Source organism: Rhinolophus sinicus, chromosome 8 (assembly GCF_057876585.1).
Source record: "Rhinolophus sinicus isolate RSI-liver-muscle chromosome 8, RSI-T2T, whole genome shotgun sequence".
Classification (NCBI taxonomy): Eukaryota; Metazoa; Chordata; class Mammalia; order Chiroptera; family Rhinolophidae; genus Rhinolophus; species Rhinolophus sinicus.
The window spans coordinates 37,481,459-37,505,619 of record NC_142508.1 but is presented as its reverse complement, the minus strand read 5'-3'; the positions used below and the strand labels follow the sequence as shown (position 1 = coordinate 37,505,619).

At 46.3% G+C, this 24,161-nt stretch overlaps 1 protein-coding gene across 9 annotated transcripts in view; it reads left to right on the top strand.

Moving 5' to 3' along the window:
- Positions 1–24,161, top strand: part of MYH14 (myosin heavy chain 14) — an 83,510-nt gene that overhangs the window by 21,133 nt on the left and 38,216 nt on the right. For 4 of the 9 annotated variants that reach the window (XM_019741559.3, XM_088800476.1, XM_019741558.3 and 1 more), the window contains 12 exons: positions 6,352–6,447; positions 8,942–9,060; positions 10,322–10,474; positions 10,752–10,925; positions 11,271–11,444; positions 12,995–13,109; positions 14,922–15,044; positions 16,809–16,996; positions 19,905–20,026; positions 21,577–21,646; positions 21,798–21,958; positions 23,027–23,135. In XM_019741559.3, coding sequence (XP_019597118.2) covers positions 6,352–6,447; positions 8,942–9,060; positions 10,322–10,474; positions 10,752–10,925; positions 11,271–11,444; positions 12,995–13,109; positions 14,922–15,044; positions 16,809–16,996; positions 19,905–20,026; positions 21,577–21,646; positions 21,798–21,958; positions 23,027–23,135 — 1,604 coding nt within the window. The remainder of the gene's footprint in view (positions 1–6,351; positions 6,448–8,941; positions 9,061–10,321; positions 10,475–10,751; positions 10,926–11,270; positions 11,445–12,994; positions 13,110–14,921; positions 15,045–16,808; positions 16,997–19,904; positions 20,027–21,576; positions 21,647–21,797; positions 21,959–23,026; positions 23,136–24,161) is intronic. The other 5 variants (XM_019741566.3, XM_019741564.3, XM_019741565.3 and 2 more) reach the window with 2 other exon arrangements.

Sequence of the window (24,161 nt, the reverse complement as noted above, 5' to 3'; positions counted from 1 at the left end):
GTCCAGAAGGTGGCGCTAGTTTTCCGTTCCGCCTTCCATGCTCTTGGAGCCGGTTTCCCCACCTGGGGATGCTCGCCAGCAACCATCCTTGTGAGCTTTTCTGGCTTTTGCTGGTGTGGTAGGTGGATGGGGTCTCATTATCGTTTGATTTTGTGTTTCATCCATGAGGTGTGGAGCCAGCCAGTCATGTTTTCATAGACTGTCCTTTTGACAAAAGAGGAGACCTCTGTTGTCAGGGGAGTGGGGCATCTGTCTGGGGACTCACCCCCACTGATGAGGAGGTGGTGGAACCCAGTGTGACTTGAAGGCCAGCCCCTGGTCCTTCCCAGAAAGGCAGGTGGGTGCCTCTAGGTTGCCCTCGGGCAGCCCAGGGCAGCAGGACAGAAAGCGTGGGGACCAGTCCAGGCAGGACCTCCATCCTCCATCCGCCCGCACTGGCACCATAAATGCCACCTTGAGAGGTTGAGCTGGGAGCCTGACCCACAGGGAGATGGGTTCCCATTCACATGAAGCAGGATCGGCGTCACCAGCCCCAGGCCTCTGCCTCTGCAGGCGTGGACTTGCTTGCGATCTGCTGGTCTGAAGTCACCCGTGAGAACTAACTGCCAACTCCTCAGGCGTCATATTTATCCGGGTGCTTGGCACCAATACAGGTGCCTAAGCCAACTGTAAAAGGCCATTTTAAAGGCTATGAGGAACTCCTTCTGGGCCGGTCTGAGCTGATGTTAAGGAATGAATGATCATTCAGTTTTTTAGGGGTGATGATGTCATTGTACATCTATAAGGAGGTGTCCTTATTTATTTAGCTTTTGGGAGGCACCCTGCAGGAACCTCCCAGCATTTCCGGAGCTCTCACTGTCCCTGTCCAACAAGTCACCCTGAACCCAGACAGGCTGAAACAGAGACTGCTGAGCCCTTCCCTCCCGTTGGGCGGCCTGGAAACCAAGGCCCAGGAGGCCGAGATTGCTCAAGGTCACAGCAAACTCCTGCCATTCACTAATGTGGCTCCCATTCGTTAACTCTTTGCCATTTATTCATTAATATATCAATTCGTTCCACACATGATGGAGTGTGTGAGGCTGGGCTAAACTAACAGTGACCAGCACAGAACTAGCCCGTGATCTGCGAAAGCACTCCAGGTAGCCTCAAATTACACAAGTGGACTAAAGTTCAGTCTGTGGAAGGGTGACGGATGGAAGGTGCTTGGAGCCGTGACTGCATGTCACCGATTCTGATGTGGTCTGAGAAAGGTCAGGGCAGTCCCTGGAGGAGGCGTGGCTTGGCTGAGCCCTGATGGTCCAGCAGGAATTTACCAGGCGTGGGTGGTGCGGGAAAGGCATTTAGGTGGAGGGAACTGCCTGGGCAAAGGCCTGGCAGCACCAAAGAGCTGAAAGGAGGCTGGTGTGGCTGGAGTCAGTGAGGGGATCCCGGGCTGGAAGGAGTGTGAGGGTCGGGGACAGGGTACTGAAGACCCTGATAAGAAGTTAGATTGAATCTCAGAAGTATTGGGGATCATGGAAGGAATTCTTGCCCCAAAGCTGGCAAGCTAAAGTTGATTCATGAAAACATTTATAGAGCACTTACTGTATGTAGAATGTACGGTTAGGAGATGAGTAAGGAACAGATACTTCCCACAAGCAGTTATGATCTCAGTGGAGACAAAGAGGAAAAAATAATGTTTGTTGCACACCGAGCGTGCCCTACAAACTATACCAAGACCTTGTTTTTGGAGCTAGAATTCACGTATTGTAAAATTTGCTATTGTAAAGTGTACAATGTAGTCGTCTGTAGTGTAGTCACAAGGTTGTGCAATCATCACTATAATCTCACTAATTCCAGAACCCAGGTCCTTTTTTAACAGTGATTTTTTTTCTGGATTGGGGCTTATATTTCAAAAGGTATGAAATTCAAAAACAATAAAAGATGTAAAAACCTTCAAGTGTCCCTGGCTCCCAGGAGGCCACCTCTGTTAGTGGGTTTCTTGTGTGTCCCTCAGAGCAAGGCCTCTTGAAGCCATTAAGCCAGTGATACCATCTTTCTGTTTTCAGGGTATTTTATTTTTAATCTTTGTATTTTGAATAATTTCAGATTTACAGAAAAGTTGCAAAAAGAGTACAGGAAATTGCCGCATGCTCTTCTCCCAGATTCCCCAGTTGCCACATTGGTTTTATCTTCTTTTATCTTTCTAATTACTTATTCTGAGCTGTTTGAGACTAAGGATGTAGACGAGGTGCCCCTTTTACCCTTTGTGTTAATTTCCTATGACCACTGTCATGAATAACCACAAACACAGTGGCTTAAAACAACACACATTTATTTTCTTACAGTTTGGGACTCAGAAGTTAAAAATCAGTCTAACTGGGCTAAAATCAGGGTGTCAGCAGAACTGGCTCCTTCTGGAGGCTCCAGGGGAGAATCTGTTTTTTTTTCGGTTTTTACCTTTTCCAGCTGCCAGAGGCTGCCCACAATGCTGGGCTTATGGCCCTTCCTCCATCTTCAAAGAACATCACTCTAACCTCTGCTCGAATGGCTTCCCCTTGGGCCTCCCTCTTGTAAGGACCTCTGTGATTACATTCAGAGCCCACCTGGACAATCTATGTTAATTTCGATGGGAGATTAATTTACTCACATCTGTAAAGTTCATTTTGCTCTGTGAGGTAACCTTCACAGGTCCCAGGAATTCAGATGGGCACCTGGGGGGAAGGGGCATTATTCAACTACCCCCCTGAATCTGTCAGTGTGTATTTCTTAAGAATGTTCTCTAACAACCACAACACAGTGTCCTCATCAGGAAATTAACATTGCCACCATTAGTACTATTATCTAATCCACAGACCATGTTATCCCAATAATGTCCTTTATAACAAAACATTTTCCGCCCACAGGCCTTATGCCAATTGTCCCAATCAAATGTCCTTTAAAGCAAAAATAAATATATAAATAAATAAATAAATAAATAAATAAATAAATAAATAATTAAATAATTAAATTACACACACACACTCACACACTTCTCTAGTCCCTGGTCACACGTTGCATTTAGTCGTCACGTTTTACTCCCCATCCATCTGGAACCGTTCCTGAGTCTTTATCGTTCATGACCTTGACGCTTTTGAAGATTACAGACCAGTTGTTTTGTCTCCAACTTGGGTGTGTTTCCTCGCGATTAGGCTCAGGTTACACATTTTTGGCAGGAATATCCCAAAAGGCTACTCCTCCCTCCCTCCACCACCCCCTTTTTCTAAGTAAGCACGTAGAAGCGTAGCATAGACGCCAAAAAGTGACTTCCGCAAGTGAATGCCCGCATAACCAGTACCCAGAAGCCCCCTCTTACCCCTTCCCATCACCAGCACCCCCTGAATGTAACCATTATTCCGGCGTCTAACAGCATGGACTTATGTCACCTGTTCTTGAATTTGGTACAAACTCATCCAGTTTGCGCACTTTCGTGTCTGGCTTCTACTGAACCCAGTGATTGTGAAATTCGCCTGTGTTCAGAGAGTAACCAGCAGGGGGCGTCCGAGGGCCCGGCTCCCCGGGTGCGATCAATTTACAAAGACTCATTGAGCAAGACGTATTAAAATTTGTATGCTTTTCTGTATGTGTGCTATATGTAGGTATTTACATTCGAATTTTACTCTTAAAGAGAGAGGAAAAGGGAAGCACAGCCGTTAAGAATACAGACCTCAGAGTCAGGCCGCTCGGGTTTGAATCTCAGGCCTGTGATTGTGAGCTGGATGATCTTAGGCAAGTTGACTACCAAAATGTGCCTTGGTTTCCCCATCTGTCAAATGGGGATTTTACTCAGTTTCCCATCTGTATAAATGCTATTGCAGGACTTGTCTTACTGAGTTTTTATGAAGGTTAAATGAGTTATTTCGTAAGTGTTTGGAATAGGATCTGGTATGGAGAAAGTGAAAAAAAACAAAATCAGTGTCCATTTCAGTCCGTAAATCGTGAAAACTGTTCTAGAACCAACAGAGGTAGCTGGGTGCTTGCCCTGATCTGTAACATCACCATAAACACAGCAGATACAAATCCAGCCTGATGTAGAGTGTTATATGGTCACTTAAGTGCCACGTGCACCTTTGCTGTCTGAGGCGAGAGTGTTCGAAAATGCTGACCAAATCTTGATAAAATTCTGAACCAACACCAGCGGCTCCCCTTCTGCAAAATTCACTGTTTATTAAAACAAAACACTTTTGTATTTATACGTACGTAAACCAGGATTAGTCTCAGATCATTACAATCCACTATTTGCCATTCATTAATGTGAATGTTCAATGGATCGTTTAGAAGTTACAGAGGATATGGGCAATTCTTTGTGGTACAAAAGGGCATCTGCTTCCGGTCCCCACCTGCCCACTCTCCGTGACACCAGAAACACCTCACGCATTGCATCAGTGGCCCCCATCATTATGCCAACCAACCCTACAAATTCCTGATACGTACTCTAGGGGGCAGCATTGCCCACTTACAGTGCGCTTTGTGGCAGCTCTCACAAGCAACGCAGATGCTTCTCAACTTACCTAAGGTTACGACCCGATAAACCCATTGTAAGTTGAAAATCTCCTGAGTCAAAAATGAATTGAATACACCTAACTACTGAACTCCAGAGCTTAGCCTAGCCTACCTTAAACATGCTCAGAACGCTTACATTAGCCTACAGTTGAGCGAAATCATCTAACACAAAACCTATAACATGTGTTGAATACCTCATGTAAGTTATGTAATGATGGCTGTTGCCTTCATGCTGGGCAGTTGTCTTGAGTTCCATCTCAAGAGTCATTGCTTTCCCCGTCTTACCAGAACAGGAGACACAGATGGGTGTTTTGTAGACAGAAGGGATGAGAAAACAAAACGCAGCATCCAAAAAACGTTGGCAACACAATACGTTGTGGAGTGTCAGCTGTTTACCCTCGTGATCGCATGGCTGGGAGCTGAGGCTCACAGCCTCTGCCCAGCATCACTAGAGAGTGTTGTACTCTCTATATCGTTAGCCTGGGAAATGATCAAAATTCGAAATACCGTTTCTATTGAATGTGTATGCCTTTTGTACCATTGTGAAGTTGAAAATATCATAATTCAAACCATAAGTTGGGGACCATATGTACAGGACATCCTCATTTGTGGTTTCTATATTTTTATTTTTATTTTTTTTATTAAATTTATTGGGGTGACAATTGTTAGTAAAATTACATAGATTTCAGGTGTACAATTCTGTATTACATCATCTATAAATCCCATTGTGTGTTCTTCACCCAGAGTCAGTTCTCCTTCCATCACCATATATTCGATCCCCCTTACCCTCATCTCCCACCCCCCACCCCCCACCCCCCTTACCCTCTGGCGGTTTCTATATTTTGTGAATTCCCCTACACACTGCATTTATTCATAATGTCCAAACCAATACTCCTGGTGCATTTGTGGTCATTGTGATTATTCATAGAAGGGTGGAAAATTTGAGTTGCCCAGCGCATACTCAATGAGATCCAACAAGGTGACGGTCTGCCTTCTTACTTCAGCACAAACTATAAATCGGTGTCCTTTGTGCAGTCTATTAGTGCCACATATTTTGTGTTTTTGTGTTATTTTTGTTGATGGTTTTATTGTCCAAAATGCCTTCCAAGCATAGTGCGTAATGCTGTCTAATGTCCCTAAGCGTAGGGAGGCTGTAATGTGGCTCGTGGAGAAAATACGTGTATTGGATGAGCTTCCTTCAGCCACGAATGATGGTGCTGTTGGTCATGAGTTCCATGTGAATGAAGCAACAATATATATTAAGAAGGTGTCTTTAAACAGAAACACACAGAAAACAAGGTGACGTATTCATCAGTTGATGAACGTGTGACCAGAGGCTCACAGGAACCAAAGGAGCATTAGTTTGCAGTCAACTAATTCAGAATTCGCAGTGACTCTGTAGAACGTTACCGCAAATAATGAGAACTGACTGTGCTTTATATTTTGTGCCTTTTTTACATACAGAGCCTTGTGCCATATATACCATTGTGTACGTCCCATTTTTCACTTGGTAGTTTAGAAATCTTTCCATATCTCTAAAGACCCTCCTCATTCATTTCCCTAAGTTCCTTTAAATCTTATCTGCATCACTTCATAAAATGGACAATGTGAGCAACACTGAATGGTGATAAAGCGAACGTCAAACACAAGATACAGGAATCATTTATCCATTCATATGTTTTCAGGCCAGGCCAGGGTCACAGGTGGATTTTAAGCTGAGGGTCGTAGTGTAATTTGACAGAGCGTTTTGAAGCTAGATTTCTACGGTGCTAGTTAAGACCACGCACGGGTCCGGAGCTATACGTGATCTTTCTCTCTGCCACCCCTTAGCCATGCTGCGGACAGTCTCTGCAGTTCTCCATTTTGGCAACATCGTCCTGAAGAGAGAACGGAACACTGATCAAGCCTCCATGCCTGACAACACAGGTACCGCCCCCTGGCCTGCTGCCCACCCACCTGACCCTGCATCCGTTGTCCCACATGTAGAGCAGGCCCCTGTGCTGCTGGGCCTGCCTCCAAACCAGGAGCACTCTGATTTCCTGCCCTTGCCTGAGTCTTTAGCAAAATAACATCTTCTACCTTTTTCCTGATTATAAAAATATGATCTCTGATGAAAGTTTGAACAACACCAGCGTGCCAAAGTGGGGGAGTTGGGGGGGGGCATAGCAGGATACCCCGTCATCCCCGCCTCTCTGAGAGAATTGCCATCAGCACGGGGTAGATCAACTCCTGGCCTCTGTGCTCTGCATATATATACTTTTCTGCCTTTCAAAAGCAGAATTATAGTTGATATTCCTTTTTTGCCAAAATGGAAATAGCTCTGCTTCTTTATTATTATAAAATAATACAAGCTGGATGGGGGAAATTCTGGCAAGACAGAAAAGTATAAAGGCAGGGAAATTACCCATAATCATACTCCTGAGAGCTAATTACTGCTAACATTCTGAGGTATTTCTCTCTCGGCTTTGTTCTATGTCTGTATCCATGTGGAAATAATTGTCACAGAAATGAAATCATGCTTCACACCCCTTTCTCCTTGAAATGGGAAGCGCTTTCTGTCTTGATTATAAAATGCTATTGGCTCATTTTCAAAAGCAGTACAATACAGAAAATATGAAGGAAGGGGCGTGGGTCAGAGCTATCACCTGGGGCGTTGGGGTTCCATTCACTCACCCGTGCACACTCACTTTCTCATTTGATTTGCAAGATTCGGACCAGAATTTATAAACTGTTTGGAAACCTGCCTTTCCCCCATAATGCATTGGGGGGGTAACTTTTCCAAGGTTATAAACTAGAACTGTACTAGGGTTTCTTCTTCTGGGATCTGTGGGGAGAACTATATGCCATTATAATCAGTCTTCTTTGAAATCCTGTGTATTTCATCTTTTCTGCATTTGCAAACATTAATCAGAGAAGCAGTCTACAGGCTTCACCAGCTGGCAAAGGGCAAAGGCTTAGAACCCTGTAAAACCATCCTGTTCCTGGCAGCGTAGTACTACCTTGCACATTTTGTGCATTTTATTCAACCTTCTTATGTTGGTGCTTAAATACTTCCCATATAATGCAAGGTTACTGTAGAAGAATTAGAAACTGTAATTGCACCAAAAAAAGGGAGGGGGACTTAAACCCTCATGACCTCACCTCTCAGAAATAACCACTGTTGACATTTTGGTGTATTTCCTGCCACGTATTTTTCTTTTCCTTTTTGCTGGATATTTGTAGTAAGTGTTTTCCCATTATGGTAGTGATAAATGCTTGAAAACATTAATTCTCATTTTAATTCAGAGGAGAAACAAGAAACACACTTGCCTGCACAGCCCCACCCCCATTTTCGGCAAAAATATCTGTTAACATTTTGGCACCAGGCATTTTTCTATGCAGTGTTTTTTCCTACAAAAATAGAGTGTATATTACATAATGTTTTGCAACCCGAGTGTTTTCCTTTTAGTGTATTACACACTTTGTTCTGTTTCATTAAATAGTTCCCAACGTAATTTTTCCCCACTGTTTTCTTGTAAAAAAATTTTTAAACATATAGAAAAGTTGAAAGGACTTATTTAGTAATGTGTTATGTTTCTACATTTGCCAAAAGGTTTTATTCGCTGACCTCATTTTCATTGTAGACTGTTTACTTTTGTTGTCATTGTAAATGATGTCTTCTTATTTGTTTTTCCTTTCTCCCTCTTTTCCACAATGTAGAAGAACAATTAATTAATTTTTCAATATTTGTTTTGGGTTTGGCCACCTCAATGAACTCTTATTCCAGTAACTTTCCCCCTAACATTTTATTAGGAAATTATGAAACTTATAGAAAAGTTGAAAGAATTTTATAATAAACCCCCAGCTATCCACCACTTAGATTCTACCATTATTAGATATCTTTCCATCCATCATTCATCCACCTTATTTTCTTGTGCATTTTAAAGTTGCAGACATGGGTGCAGGTCACACATACACACTTCTGCCTTCATATCTTTAACTGGCGCCCAATCTTTGTTTACAATTCTTTCTTTGATTCAAAATGAAATGTACCTATCATGAAATGCACACATCTTGTTTACTGTGTAATGAGTTTCCAATGTAATTTTTAGTGATGGTAGAACAGCTATTCAAATGGATGAACTCCACTCCCCTAACCAATCCCCAACTGTTGGGCATTTAGGTTGTTTCCTGTTTTTCTCCAGTGTAAACAATATTGTGATGAACAACCTCGCAGTCCCATCTTTGCTCACATCCAGGATTATTTTTGGCCACTTAGGTTCCCAGAAGAGAATGGTTGTGCCAAAGAACATGCACACGTTTAAGACCTGTGATACCTCTAGTGGGAAAGGCTGGGCGGGCTTCTGTTCCACCAACAGTGGGGGGCGCTGCCATGGCCATTTCCCAGTGCTGATCTGATCTTGGTGCCTCTCACCCTCAGCTGCCCAGAAACTCTGCCGCCTCCTGGGTCTGGGGGTGACAGATTTCTCCCGCGCCCTGCTCACCCCCCGCATCAAAGTTGGCCGAGACTACGTGCAGAAAGCGCAAACCAAGGAGCAGGTGAGTGGTGCTGGCGGCGGAAGGGTACAGGGCGAGCTGGGTGCCACGGTCCTGGGTCTTTAAGCAGCTCATGCCGTTTTTCCTTGCTCACTCAACAAACTTTTGCTGAGTGTCTGCTGGGTTACCGACTCTGGTCTAAGTGCTGGGAGTAAAAGCAGTATTGGAAACAAAGTCATGCCCTCAGGGAGCTCAGGCTGTAGTAGGTAAACAGATAATAAAAGAAGATAAATAAACAGGATGCTTGTATGTGGTGATGTCTTCTCTGAAGAGGGGGCTTAGGGCGGTCAGGAAGTTCCTCTCTGAGGAGGTAATGTATAAGTTGAGCCTAGATGGTTAAAGGCAGAGGGTACAGCCCGTGTAAAGGCCCTGGGGCTGGAGCAAGCTTGGCGAGTTGGGAATGTTAAGGAGGTCATTGAGACTAGAGAGTGGGGAAGAGGGTGGTTGAAGCTGCAGTCAGAGAGGTTGGGAAGGGACAGATCACGCAGGATCTTAGGGGCCACAGTAAGGAGGTGAGTTTTATTCAGAGTGCAGCAGGTCAGCAAGGGTTTAAGCCAGGGTACAACTTGATTCAATTTGTCTTTTGTAAAGACCCATTGTCTACTGTGTGAAGAATTGAGTCCAGGGAGCACAGGTGGAAGCGGGGAATCATGAGTAGGCTGCTGCAATAGTCCAGGCAAATGACAATGCGACTCAGGCCAGGGTGGCAGCAGTGGGAGTGGAGAGAAATTAACACAAGCTAGAGGTTTTCAGAGTCCAGGTTTTGGGCGGAGGCCTCTGTTTGGCCCCAGGCTGGACTTGAGGTACTAGGACGAAGAAGACACAGTGGGGGAGATGAGGACTATACATTGGGGGTCACGCTGACCTAGGTTCCACTCTTACCTGAGGTGCTATTGTTAGGATCCATTTTACAGATAAAGAAATGGGCACAGAGAGGTTTATTCACCTGTCTGAGGTCACACAGCCACTACGCGGCAGACCCCAGGATTCAAACCCAGGTTGCCAGACTCTAGAGACCACCATCTTAACTGTTACGCTGTTGAAATTGGTTCAAGGGGTGGGCAAGATTAATGAACTAATGGGCCCCAAGCACTTCACACAGTGCCTGGCACACAGTAGGGTTTCAATAATGGTTGGCTGTTTGTTGTTCATTGCATCATTCTTGAGGGGCCCGGTCCCCACCCAGTGTTTTCTTGCCGCCCAAGGGATGGACTGAGGCCACTGATGTGCAGGCCCAGCCCTCACTGTGTGCCCTGCCCCATAGGCTGACTTCGCGCTGGAGGCCCTGGCCAAGGCCACCTACGAGCGCCTCTTCCGCTGGCTGGTTCTGCGCCTAAACCGTGCTTTGGACCGCAGCCCCCGCCAGGGCGCCTCCTTCCTGGGCATCCTGGATATCGCCGGCTTTGAAATCTTCCAGGTCTGCACTTTGTGCCGCCAGAGGGCCAGGAGGGGCCAGCACTCTGGCCCTGTTCCTCTTGCTCTGGGTCCCCGTCCCCCCTTGCTGGGTTCCCATCCCCCCTCTCTGGGTTCCCATCCCCTCTCTCTGGATCCCCATCCCCCCTTTCTGGGTCCCCGTCCCCTCTCTCTCGGTCCCTGTCCTCTATCTCTGTGTTCCTGTCCCCCATCTCCCCAGGCCCCCATATTCTCTCTCTGGGTCCTGTCCCCTCTCTTACGCATCCCCTCATCCTCTACAGCTGAACTCCTTCGAGCAGCTGTGCATCAACTACACCAACGAGAAGCTGCAGCAGCTCTTCAACCACACCATGTTCGTCCTGGAGCAGGAAGAGTACCAGCGCGAGGGCATTCCCTGGACCTTCCTTGACTTCGGCCTTGATCTGCAGCCCTGCATTGACCTCATTGAGCGGCCGGTGAGCCCGTGACACCTCCTCCCACCCCACCCCCCATACCCACCTCCAGTACCGGCCATGGCCATGGTCCAGCTCCTCACCCTGCTGGCCTCAGGCCTACCCATCAGGAAAATGCAGAAAATGACATCGGTCCATGTGACCACTAGATAATACAACCTGAAATGTGCCTGCCACAGGGCCTGGCTTGAATCAAAGGGCTAACTGACAGCTGTAACTGTAACTATTGTTCTCACTCACATTTGGTTGTAAGTCCAAGTGTCACTTATGAGAACTAAAAATTAGCCGCAACCGAAGTGTCCAATATTTGGTGATCTTACTTAGTCTCCCCTTCCTGTCAATGGCCAGGCCAACCCCCCCGGGCTCCTGGCCCTACTGGACGAGGAGTGCTGGTTCCCAAAGGCCACAGACAAGTCCTTCGTAGAGAAGGTGGCCCAGGAGCAGGGTGGTCACCCCAAGTTCCAGCGGCCGAGGCACCTGCGAGACCAGGCCGACTTCAGCGTCCTGCACTATGCGGGCAAGGTAGGGTTGGGGACCAGCCTTGGGGCACGTGGGCGGGAGTGGGGATCACTTGGCTACAAGTATAGAAAGGTACAGAGGGAAAGCAGGGGCCACCAGATGTCCACTGGGACAAGACACTGCCAGGGTAGGGACCAGGAAAGTCCAAGGTGGAGTGAGGACTCCACCTTGCTGATGAAGTCAGCAAAGCTTCCACAAGGAGAGGGTATTTGTGGTGGGTTTTGAGGGTTGGATAGAAGTTGACCAGGTAGAGAATTATGTGCATTTTATCCACTCACTTGGCAAACATATGCTTTTTGTGTGCTTAGCCCTTTGTTGAGTAAAGCTAAGGCTCCAAGTCAGACATGGTTTCTGTTCTCACAAAGGTCCTTATCTGGAAGGGACACAAATAAAGACTATTAGGACATAAGGGTGATAGGTGCTTTCATAGGGACAGCGAAGGGCAGTGTCAAAGCCCAGAGGCGGAATGCCGTGGGAAGTTTTCACAGAGGAGAGTAATGCTGGGTCTGAAATCTAAACCAAGGATCACCAAACACTTTCTGTAAATAGTTTCAGCTTTGTGGGCCAGTCTCTGTCACAACCACACAATTCCATTGTAGCGTGAAGGAAGCCACAGATAATACATAAATGAATATATAAATGAAGGTTGTAGTCCAACAAAACTTTACATATAAAAAGAAGTGGGCTGTACTTTGTTTCCCCTAAAATAAGACCTTGCCAGACATTCAGCTCTAATGTGTCTTCTGGAGAAAAAATTAATATAAGACCTGGTCTTATAGTAAAAAAAGACCACAGATTATGTAAATTTTTGCTCCAAAAGATGCATTAGAGCTGATTGTCCAGCTAGGTCTTATTTTCGGGGAAACACAGTAGTTTGTTGATCCCTGGTCTAAATGATGAGTAACAGGTCGCCAGAAAGGATGGGTGCAGGGTGGGAAGGGCTCTCCAGGCAGAGGGAACAGCATACACAAATGCTGGGAGGCAGAAGCCCCATGTGTCTGTGTCTAGCATTCTGTGCCTTTCCCATACATTTTCTAAGACCTCTCGAGAGCCCAGCCCTGTGCTGGGCTGAGTCAGACCTGGGTCCTGGCCTCAGGCAGCCCCTGTCTGGTGGAGGGAACATGTAGAGGGAGTTGTAGTGGTCGTAACTGTGACCTTGGGAGCCTCAAAGCAAAGCCCTGAGTACTTGGCAGGAGCCAGCCATGGGAAAATCCACAGCGAGAGAATCCCAGGCAGTGGGGACAGCAGGGGGAAAATGCTGAGGTGGAAATGCGCTGGCACGTTTGAGGAACAGTGCGGAGGCCAGTGTGACTGATGTAGAATGGATAAGGAAGTGCTGGTAGATGAGATGGTAGAGGTGGTCAGGGAAGTAAGGGAGAGGACCATGCTGGTGGAGGGTGCAGTTCAGAATATGGACACAAGGTGGCACCAATGCTCTCTTTTGTGGTGTGCCCCAGAGCTGGACATCTCAGAGCTTCTGGGAGGCTCCTTGGGATATCTGGAGTGCTAATGAACCTGCAAGTTCATCAACCTCAATATCTGACTTCATTTAGGTTGACTACAAGGCCAATGAGTGGCTGATGAAAAACATGGATCCTCTGAATGACAACGTTGCAGCCCTCCTGCACCAGAGCACAGACCGGCTAACTGCAGAAATCTGGAAAGATGGTGAGGATCAGCTTCCCCTGTCCCTGTCCCTGGAGCTCTGGGCATCCCTTCTCCAAAACCACTGTATGAGCAACTGTGTTTCAGAGGCTGAGTTCTGAACCTGAGTTGTCTGCTCAGAGGCAGAACTGACACAGGCAGGTCAGTCTCACAATAATGTTCCTACTTAGTGATTGATTGATTGATTGATATCTCAAGCAAGCATCATATTCAATGATATAACACTCCTCCTTAATCAGAAACAAGACAAGGATACCCACTGTCAACACTGCTGTGAAACACTGTTTTGGTGATACTGGCCTATGCAATCAGACCAGAAAAATAAATAAGTATGTGAATATTGTAAAGAAAGAGATAACTTATTATTTGTAGATGGCATTGATCCCTTGAAAAATCAAGAGATTTGACTGAAAAAGGATTAATAACAAGAAAATGCAGTAGAGTGGTATTTTACAGATTGGTCAATGTTTAGGCTTTGCTTTCGTTGCTTTTTCACAAAGTTCCCTTCAGGAACCCAGGGAAGAAGAAAGGAGCAACAGACCTAGATATAGTTTTAGAGCGTTTTCTTGCTCCAAAAAGACCCATCAGACTGAATTTAGCCATCAGTCTTTTCTAAATGACACTTCCAAGAGGCATGGGCAGAAAAGCCAAATGTCTTTGTGGTAGGGGCCTGTATTTTCCCAAGCCTTGTCTGTTGCCATCCCCCTCATCCTTAGAGGAGGTTTGAGAGATGGTTTAATGCAACTGGCAGGGCTAGCATCTTGATTTTTCCTGATTCCAGCTTTCTTGAATCTGTCAATTTGCCTTAATCTTTTATTGAAGTGAAAAGCATAGTTGTAGAAGTGCTAGCCCATATAATTAGACAAGGGAACAAAATAAACAAGATGAGTGGTTCCCAAAACGAACTCACAAAGCAAAATGGTTATGGGGTACCTTGATCTTGTGAGCTGATTTTAGAAAGAGAAATTTGGTATTTGTGTCTCATATACTTTACATGAGAAAGATTGAAAAGTAGCATTTGATGTTCAGCGGCAAAACCAGATTCTGCTATGAGAATCGTCTCCTTCAGGCTGAAAATCTTCCCCTTCCCAACTTCTTTAAAATCTGTGCCTCATTCATGGATACACGTTCGTCCCCAGTGATCCCCTACATGCCCCACCCCATGTATTCCTGGATCTCAAAGGATTCCAAGAGAGAAAGTGGAAGCAGCAAAGCCTCTTGAGTCCTAGACTGGAACCTAGCAGTGTTACTTTTCCACTGTTCTCCTGAACAAAACAGTCACAGGCCAGCTCAGATTTGAGGAGATGCAAGTCACAGAGAGGGGTGGGAAATTGGGGCCATTTTTGCATCAGTTTCTATTACAGTTGCCCTGAACCCAGAGTTGGGTGTCCAGCATCCTGGCAGCCCAGGGGAAAAGGCAAATGAGACAAGTTGTCCTCAGAGAGGCAAAGACAAGCAGGGTGAAAGCATTCAGTTAGTCTTCGAGTTTCCTGGCAGCCAGGGCAAAAATGGATACCTAATGAAACATACAGCGCCAACCTCTAGGGAGAGAGCTTTTCCCCCTGGCACTGAGTTCTCACAGAGGACATTCGTCCTTTCAGCCAACATTGATGCCCTCAGTGGATAGACACAAAGGTGAACAGGCCCATCTCCTTGGCTTTAAAGGTTTATGGCCAGCACTCAGGTTTTCCCTCCTGCTTTGCTCTGTGCTGTTGACTAATAACCCTCTCTCTTTTTCTTCCTGCCACCTTCTTTCCTTCCTCTCTTCTCATGCTACTTCCTTTGCATTTCCCTCCATCTGTCCTCATTCCCCAGAAAATGGGGGCTTCCAGCAGTTCTCTTTCCTTGGCTCCTTCCCACCTCCACCCCCAGGATCTTCAGGGAGGCACAGCTCTGCCATTTCTCCGCCAGGGGGTGGGTGTTGCTCTGCATCGATGGGTGAGATTTGCTGGACAAGGAGGGTGGGTCTGTTGGATTGGGAACCTGGTTTTGAACCTGGTTTTGTCCCCTCTCCTCTCCATAAGGAGGTTTTTCATGTTTCTTCTTCCTCCTTGTCAGCTCCCTTAGCAGTTTCCAGACTGAATGCCTTCTTCTAATTAAACTGCATGTAAAAGTACAAACAACTGCGATAGTATCAGCTGAAATTTATTGAGTGTTTACTATGTTCTGTGCACTGTGCAAAGCCCTTTAATGATTATTAATACATAGAACCCTCTGAGCAACCCAATGAGGTGGGTGTTAGTATATTGCCCCATTACACAGATGAGGAAATTGAAGCACAGAGAGGTTAAGTGACCAGCGCAAGGTCACACAGCCAGTAAGTGGCAGAGCTGGGATTTGAATCCAGGACATTGGATTCAAATGTCCAGAGTCTTAGCTTTTACTTGTGCTATAAGAACTTAATAAGTGGTAATTATCATTTTGATGATAACTGGAAGTATGGAGGTGGGAGGGAGAGTTGAACCTGGGGAGGAAAATGCCATATCTGAGCCTCCGTCATACACCAGATCCGGCCTAAGTGCAGATTGTCTGGTTGACCTCTGATGACTGTCATCATTGGAGACAGCAGGACATCAGATTTTGGCCCAGCTGCAGGATCCTGAGAAACATGGCATGATTCGATCATTGAATTCGAGAGAAAGGAATGAGTGTTCCTCACTAGCTGAAGTGACACCATCAAATGACAATAGAGAAACAGAGTTACCATGAAATCCAGCCTTTCTAGAAAAATGCTCAATATGGAGGCAGATTATTTCAAATATTTAATGTAAAAGCCAGGCTTTATTACATTTTTAATGTGGCTCTGTTTCAGGTTCCTAAAAAGGCGACTGTGCTGTGTTTATGATTACCATTTTCCCTCTCTGTGCCTCTGTTTCCTCATCTGTAAAATGGGGCATTTTTTAAAAAAATTTTATTGGGTACTATTGGGGAATAGTGTGTTTGTCCAGGGCCCATCAACTGCAAGTTGTTGTCCATCAGTTGTGGAGGGCGCAGCTCAGCTCCAAGTCTAGTCGCCCTTTTCAATCTTAGTTGCAGGGGGCGCAGCCCACCATTCCATTCGGGAATTGAACCGGCAACCTTGTTGTTGAGAGCTCACACTCTAACCAACTGAGCCATCCGGCTGCCTCACCGGCAGCTCAGCTGCAGCTCGTTGTCTTCATTCTAGTTGTGGAGGGTGCAGCTCACTGGCCCATGTGGGAATCAAACCCACAACTCTGTTGTTAAGAGCTCGCACTCTAACCAGCTGAGCCATCGGGCCTCCAAAATGCAGCAATTCTTACAGGCCCATAAATATGCCAGTGTATGTAAAGTGCTTTGAGCAGTGCCTGGCAGAGAATGTGTGCTAAATAAACATTTGCTGTTGTCATTGTCATTTGTCAATAAGGAAAATGGAGATCATATCCTTGAGGAGAAGAGGTGTCAGAGGACAGGGTTCAAGAGGACTCCCACTGCCTGGGTTCAAATCCTAGATCTGCAGTTTCTAAGCTGTTTGGCCTTGGGCACAGTCTTCTACCTTTCTGAGCCTCAGTTTGCCTGTCAGTCCAATGGGGCTGGTAATACCTACCTTAGCAGTCAGTGTGAGTTATTTCATATGTAAACTGTCAGATCCTATAAATGATAAGACCCTTGACCTTTGGCCAACCCAGCCCCCCCAAACCCGGATCCCATTCTCTCCCTACATCTGATTTCCTCTTCACACAGTGGAGGGCATCGTGGGTCTGGAGCAGGTGAGCAGCCTTGGGGACGGCCCACCGGGTGGCCGCCCCCGCCGGGGCATGTTCCGGACGGTGGGACAGCTCTACAAGGAGTCTCTGAGCCGCCTCATGGCTACACTCAGCAACACCAACCCCAGCTTCGTCCGCTGTATTGTACCCAACCATGAGAAGAGGGTAAGTGACTCAGCCCGGGGATTGGGGCAGCTCTGGCTGCTAGATTTGGCAGCCAAGAGATTAAGTGACCTGGCCCGGGGATTGGGTAAAGGCCTGGCTGCTGGACTTGGCTGGAGCCACATCGGGTCCCAGGCTTACCTCTGACTGGCTGTGTGACTTTGAGTGAGTTACTTCCCCTCCCAGACTCAATGCCCTGTTAGGAAAATTCATTCATTTATGGGGGACTTAAATTTTATTGAGCACCTACTAAGTGCCAGGTACTAGGGATACATTAGAGAGAGAAGCACAGCCAACCCCTATTCTCACAGTCTAATGGGGAACACAGACATTCAACTAAGTACCCACAATGAACATCCAATGGAATTTGTAGGGGTGGTAAGTGTCACATAAAGTTTGATCTGGTCAGTGAAGTCACAGAAGGCTCCTGGGAGGAAGTGTCAGCTGAGCTCTGAAGGATAAGTGTTATGCTGAGCAGAACAGCTCATGCAAAGGTCCTGTGGTAGGTCAGAGCATGAAAGGTCCAAGACATAGAAAGAAGGCTATTGGAGCTGGAGCTGTCACATAGGTATGGGGAGACCATGCCTGGCCTCCCAGGGCACCGAAAGTTTTTTTTGCTGGGAAAATCAGAGAACAGGCTCTGTAGAGAAGGGTCAACGTGAGTGGAAAATGAGACCACAAAATTAGGTGCTCAAGGCTTACACTGTCCTCAGAAAGTAGCTGTGGTTATTGGGTGGGTGGACCTCTGTGTGTGTATCTTTTCTCTTGTCTGCAAACACCATATTTTATCAAATCTAAGACACTTTTATTTCTGACACTTTAGCATCTCTGAAGTTGGGATGTGGCTTATAATCAATGGCTTGTCACTTTAATTGACAGTGGTTTTTCTTTCTTGGTGGTATGTAAAATAACAGTGTGTCTTACAATTGATGGTAGCTTATATTTTATGAAATATGGCATGCATGGACAGCCATTTCTCTAAGAAGCTTTGGTCCTTTTTAGTGGAGAATGGTACTTATAAGATCTGGGTGCTAGGTGCACTCCACGGTATTAGGGTGTCACTCCCAGGACCTCTCAGTAAATAGCTATGTATATATGCACAAATGTATATACATGCATATACATAGGTACACACATGTACACACATTATATGTATATACACATTTACTTTTATATTTATTCTTAGAACTAGCTTTCTATATTGAAAGCCATGAGTTCATACCAGTATGTCAAGTCCAGCCCAATGTCACAGAGTTCATTGTAACTGTTTTCGCTTTACAAATTTGTAACTTCTTTTTTTTTTTTTTTTTTTTTTGCAACAAGGAGAAACCTGGGTCCTATAATATAGTACATATTTACTTGTTTTCTGAGTCCTTTTTTATGTAATCAACCTCCTGACTTTGCTGGGCATCTCCCTTCTTGAGCCTGCCAAGTGTTTTTTCGAAGAGTGGGATGGAGGAAGGAAAGAAGGAAGGAAAAAACAAAATGTTCTTGTGAGAACTTCCTATTTATTATTTCCAATTTCCAGCTATTTCTCTGGGGCTCTTTTGATTGTGAGAGTGTCAACTTTGGCTTAAGCAAAAGTGAGAATGTATAGGTTCACCTAATTGAAAATTCCACTATTGGGTTCAGTTATAGCTGAATCCAGGTGTTCAAATGGTGGTGTCAGGAGTCTTTTTCCTCGTCTTGGATCTGCTTTTCTATGTGTTGCCTTCTATCTGAATAAATCTTTCTCTTCCTCCTGGGAGTGGCAAGGCAGCCTGCAGCGGCTCCAGGCTTTCATTCTTCTTGTTCAGCAACCCTAGTGGAAAGAGGACCTCTTGTCTAGTGGCTCTAGCAGAAGTCCCAGGGCTGGCTCTCATTGGCCAGGATGGCTCTTGTGCCCCTGGACCAGTCATTCTGATTGGCCAGGCCTGGGTCACATGACCACGCATGGAGCCATGGTAATATCAGTTCTATACACTTATGGACGGAGAGCAGAGGGGGAGGGATCACTCCCTCCCACAATATTGAAGCCTTATTGCCAAGGAATACAGGATATATATAGTAATAGGTAAACAGAAACTCCTTTTTGCCAGAACATGAATAAACCTGAGGGCAGGGACTTTTATCTCTTTTTTCACAGCTGAGTCCCCAACACCTAGAACAATGCATGGCATACAGTGAATATTCAATAAATGTTTAATGAATGAATAAATATTAGAAAAGCCCAGATGGCCCTAGAAAAAGATCCAGACTTGTGGTTGGCATGTTTTAATTCCTACCCTCCAGAGATTCAGATTCTGCCCTGGGCTAGGGCCAGAGCATTGGATATTTGGTTTGTTTGAAGTTTCCCAGGAGGTGCCAGTGTGTTACCTGAGCTGAGTGTAACCAATCTAGAAGGTTCCATAAGAAACTGGGGAATTGTGTTGACTACTCTAGGGGCTGGGGCAAGGCAAAGGTTCTCTTTTGGAATGTATCATTTAAATTTTTGTGCTGTTTAGATTTTTACAATTTTCATCATTTTTACCAAAAATAATGATTTATGGGCTTTGTTCACATAACACCTTGGCCGACTCGCCTATATGCTAATTCAGCTTCCCTAGCCTTCCTCCCTCTGTCCTCCTTAGCATCTATTGTTATTTACTTCTTTTGTTTATTAATTATTTCTTGACCACATTTATTGTCAGTCTTTCCCAGTGGACTGTGAGCTCCCTCAGGGCAGGGATTTCTGCCTGATATGTAGTAGGTGCTCAGTAAATTAGGTTGAACCGTATGAAATTGCCAACCATTTTTCGATGGGCCAAAATGGTCATTCCCCCTGGTTTCCCTTGGCTGCTGTCCTACAATGAGTGGTACCCCCCCATCCAATGAGTGGCGCCCCCCTCCCCCAGTGGCCACCGCTGACACCTGTACGACCCTCTCTCTGCAGGCCGGGAAGCTGGAGCCCAGGCTGGTGCTGGACCAGCTGCGCTGTAACGGCGTCCTGGAGGGCATCCGTATCTGTCGTCAGGGCTTCCCGAACCGCATTCTTTTCCAGGAGTTCCGGCAGAGGTGAGCTGGGTGTGGGATGAGGTGGGGCTTGGATCTGGAAGCCACCATACTCGTGTCCCGAGTCCCCCACTGCTACTTCTGAGCCAGGGGACTCCAGGCAAGTTCCTTAGGTTTGCCGGGCCTTAGTTTTCTCCTCTGTGATGTAGGAGAGCAATACCTACTCGGTGTGCTCCCTGAGAGAAAGGGCGTAGAGTGCTCTGCTGCAATCGGCATGTTGCAATCGGCATTTCTTTAAAAATGCAGTGGAATAGGATAAAACAAAAAATATCAACACACAAGAAGCAATAATATGGTAAATATTATAATAGAAACTATACCTCATACAAGCTGCATTTAGCAGCACTGTCCAGAAATAGAACATGAACCCTATATACAATTTAAAATTTTCTAGTAGTCATATTTTTTAAAGTAAAAAGAAACAGGCAGAATTAATGTTGACATTTTATTTAACCCAATACACCCCAGATATTAGGTAATATTAACATGTAGTCAGTATGAAAATTGATAGTGAGATATCGTGCATACTTTTTTCCCTACCAAGTCTTCGAAATGCGGTATGTCTGACCCATAACACATCTCAGTTCGGACACTACATTTCCAGCAGTCAAAGTGAAATGTATGTAATCCTATCAAAACAGCAAAGTTGTGTTTAACAGAAAAATTTTTTACGCTGCTTCAGTTTTTAAATTGAAATTTCACTTAGTGTAAATTAAATACAATTAAAAATCCAGTTCCTCAATTGCCCAGGCCACATTTCAAGGGCTCAGTAGTCATATGTGGCCGGCCAGTAGCTGCTGCATTGGTCAGTGCAGATCTGTAGTTCGCTACTCAAAGTGTGGTCCCCGCACCAGCATCTCCTGGCAGCTTGTTAGAGATGCAAATTTTCAGGCCCCAGCCCAGTTTTACTGAACTAGGATCTGCATTTTAACAAGATCCCTGGTGATTGAGAAACACACACACACACACACACACATTTCTTGATCACCAATCATAAAACAATGTATATTATATTTGACACGCATGTGTATGTATATTGTATATATAACACACTTTATTTTATATGAAATGTCAAGATCCAGCAGGGGAAAGGCTCTGAGGACAGACACGTATGTGTTTATAAAATGTATTATTTTTACTCTGAGTGGCACTCAGAAATTTCAACGAAACTGATTTAAAGCACTTAACTCAAGGCCTGACACATAAGAAGTATTCAAAAACTTCAGCTGCTTTTTTTGTGCGGGTTATTGTTACATTTCCATCCTGAGACCCCCTGCTGTTTTATGTCTCGATGGTGGTGATGTAATAAAACACTCATAGTCAGCACGTGGTAAGTGTCCAGGGAGGGGGAGCTTTTATTGTCAGTGTCATTGGTGGTGATATTAACGCTTCTAGCCCGGTGTGTGGCACTCAGTAAATGATTGAATGTTCATTTTTCTTACTGTTCTTGTTATTATCATCATTGTTATAGCCATTTGTCACTCTGAGACCGTGCCAGCCAGGGTGACAGTTTGCTGTAACTCTCCTCCCCCACCCCTCCCCACCCACTGTAGGTATGAAATCCTGACACCCAATGCCATCCCCAAGGGCTTTATGGATGGGAAGCAGGCCTGTGAGAAGATGGTGAGTATGTGTGTGTGTGTGTGTGTGTGTGTGTGTGTGTGTATGTGTATGTGTGTGTGTGTGTGTAGTCCCAGGTATGGAGGAGGGGTGCTGGGACCTCCCCTGTCATTGCTCCTCCTTGTCCTCACCCATTCCCCCCCACCCCTCATAGATCCAGGCCCTGGAACTGGACCCCAACCTCTACCGTGTGGGGCAGAGCAAGATCTTCTTCCGGGCGGGGGTCCTGGCCCAGCTGGAAGAGGAGCGGGACCTAAAGGTCACAGACATCATTGTGTCCTTCCAGGCAGCTGCCCGAGGCTACCTGGCTCGCAGGTGGGGCACCACACTGTCTCCTGGAGTCCCATTGGCTAAGGCTGGGACAGGCAGGGGTTGACCAGATAGCTCTAGATAGCAGGGCCTCCAAGATGGTAGAATGGCTGAGACAAAGGGATAGAGTCGCTTGGTGCCCAGGCTTCTTGTTCTGCAGTCCCTGAGGCCCCTGTGGGCAGGCCCATTGCTGAGCAATGCTGAGGACACAGAGAAAAGCTAGACTCCGCCATAGGGTGACCAAGCATCCTGCTTTGCCTGGGACTGGAGGTTTCCCAGGAGGTATGATTTTCAGTGCTGACACAGAGAAAGCCCCAGGTAATCCAGGTCAAGGTCGTCATCCTACTGGCCAACCCTTGAGGGACTCGAGTCTGAAAGAGGAGACATATACCAGTACAAAGTGTTACAGTCTGGGGCAAGATGTGCTTTGATGGGGTTCATACAAGTGTAGCGGAAAGCCCTGCAGACCAGGATGCCCCCATGTTACACTTGATGACCAGGTGGGCAAAGGAGGATGGGAACGGTGTTCCAGGCAGGGCAACAGCTTGTGTGAAGGCCAGGTGATGTGAGAACCCGGCACACTTCTGGAATGTGGGAAGTTTGTAGGAGTCTCTCCTTTTCCCTTGGAACTGGCCCAGAGGAAGGATCAGAGGAAAAGGGACTCCCAGACACCAGACTGAGGGTCCAGGACCTTGTCCAGGGTCACAGGGGAGCCACAGGAGGGCTGTGAGCAGGAGAGGGGCAGGTGTAGAAAGATCCCTCTGGAGGCGCGTTGAGGATGGACTAAAGTCTGAGAGGCTGGGGAGGAAGCTAGGGTGAGGGTCTAGGGGAGCGAAGATGAGGCCTGAACTAGGCCTGGGGGGACAGAGGGGAGGGTACAGGGCAGACAGAGTTGAGGACAAGAGGAGTGATGAACTGTATACAACAAGATTTACCAATACTACAATGATGCTTGCACATAGTAGGCATTTAATAATGGTTGGTTAGTTGAAGGGAGCTTCGCTCTGTTGCTAACGGAACTGGGCCTGGAGGGGCTGAGCACCCACCCTGCCACACACCTGTTTCCCCACTCAGGGCCTTCCAGAAGCGGCAGCAGCAGCAGAGTGCACTGAGGGTCATGCAGCGGAACTGTGCAGCTTACCTCAAGCTGAGACACTGGCAGTGGTGGCGTCTCTTCATCAAGGTGAGGGCACTTGGGGAGATGAGGTGGCCTGAACAGTGAGGAGAAAGGACCTTGGGGGTAGGTCTGCTTGAACAAGTGACTTCCTTTGTTTGGGCCTCAGTTTTCTGCATCTGTAAAATGGGACCAATCAGCCTCAACTTTGTTAGCCAGGATTCTTTAGATAGCAAGTGACAAAAAAATCTGACTCAAACCAACATGAGTAAAAGATGCAGGATAGCTTCAGGTGCAGCTGGATCCAGGGCTGAGTTGAGAGTCCCGAGGACTCCCTCAGATTCAGTGATTCCCTGGAACTTAGAAAAGCTGTTGTACTAATTGTTATAGCTTATTACAGTGAAAGGACAGAGATTAAAATCAGCAGTAATGATTGGTGCACAGGGCAGAATCCAGGGGAAACCAGGTGCTTCCTGTTGTGTCTCCCAGTGAAGGCATATAGACAGCACATAAACTTCTAGAAACAATATTGCCTACTGGGGAAGTTCACCTGAGCCTCAGTGTCCAGAGTTTTTATTGGGGACAGTCACATAGGCATGGTTGACCGCCCACATGTTTGACCTTAGTCACTCAGTCTCTAGCCCTCCAGAGGTCAAGTTGATACCACGCGGCAGAAGCCCCCCAGGTAAACAAAGTCACGCTTATCAGGATATTACAAGGGTTTAGAGATTATCTCCCAGGAGCTGGGCAAGAGCCAGTCCTTCCTTTGAAATGAGTGGGTTTTTGACAACTCAGGCCTACTGAGTTAAGCCTTTATTGCACAAGGGCGCAAACAGTGATGTCAGTTATTCAACATTCTGTGTCTCACATTTGGCTTTCTTCTGGGATGGTCACCTGCACAGTTTCCCCCATGGGAGCCACCAGCAGATTGAGCCCCACTTCCTTAGCTAGGCCAGCAGGGGCTTTTCCTGTCTCAGAGCTCAGAGGCCCAGGTTTCATTCTCAGGGCTTAGCTGGAATCATGTGACCATCCCAGACCAGTCCCTACACATCAGATGAGCCAGGCTGGTGTCATATGCCCACCCGAAACAGAGGG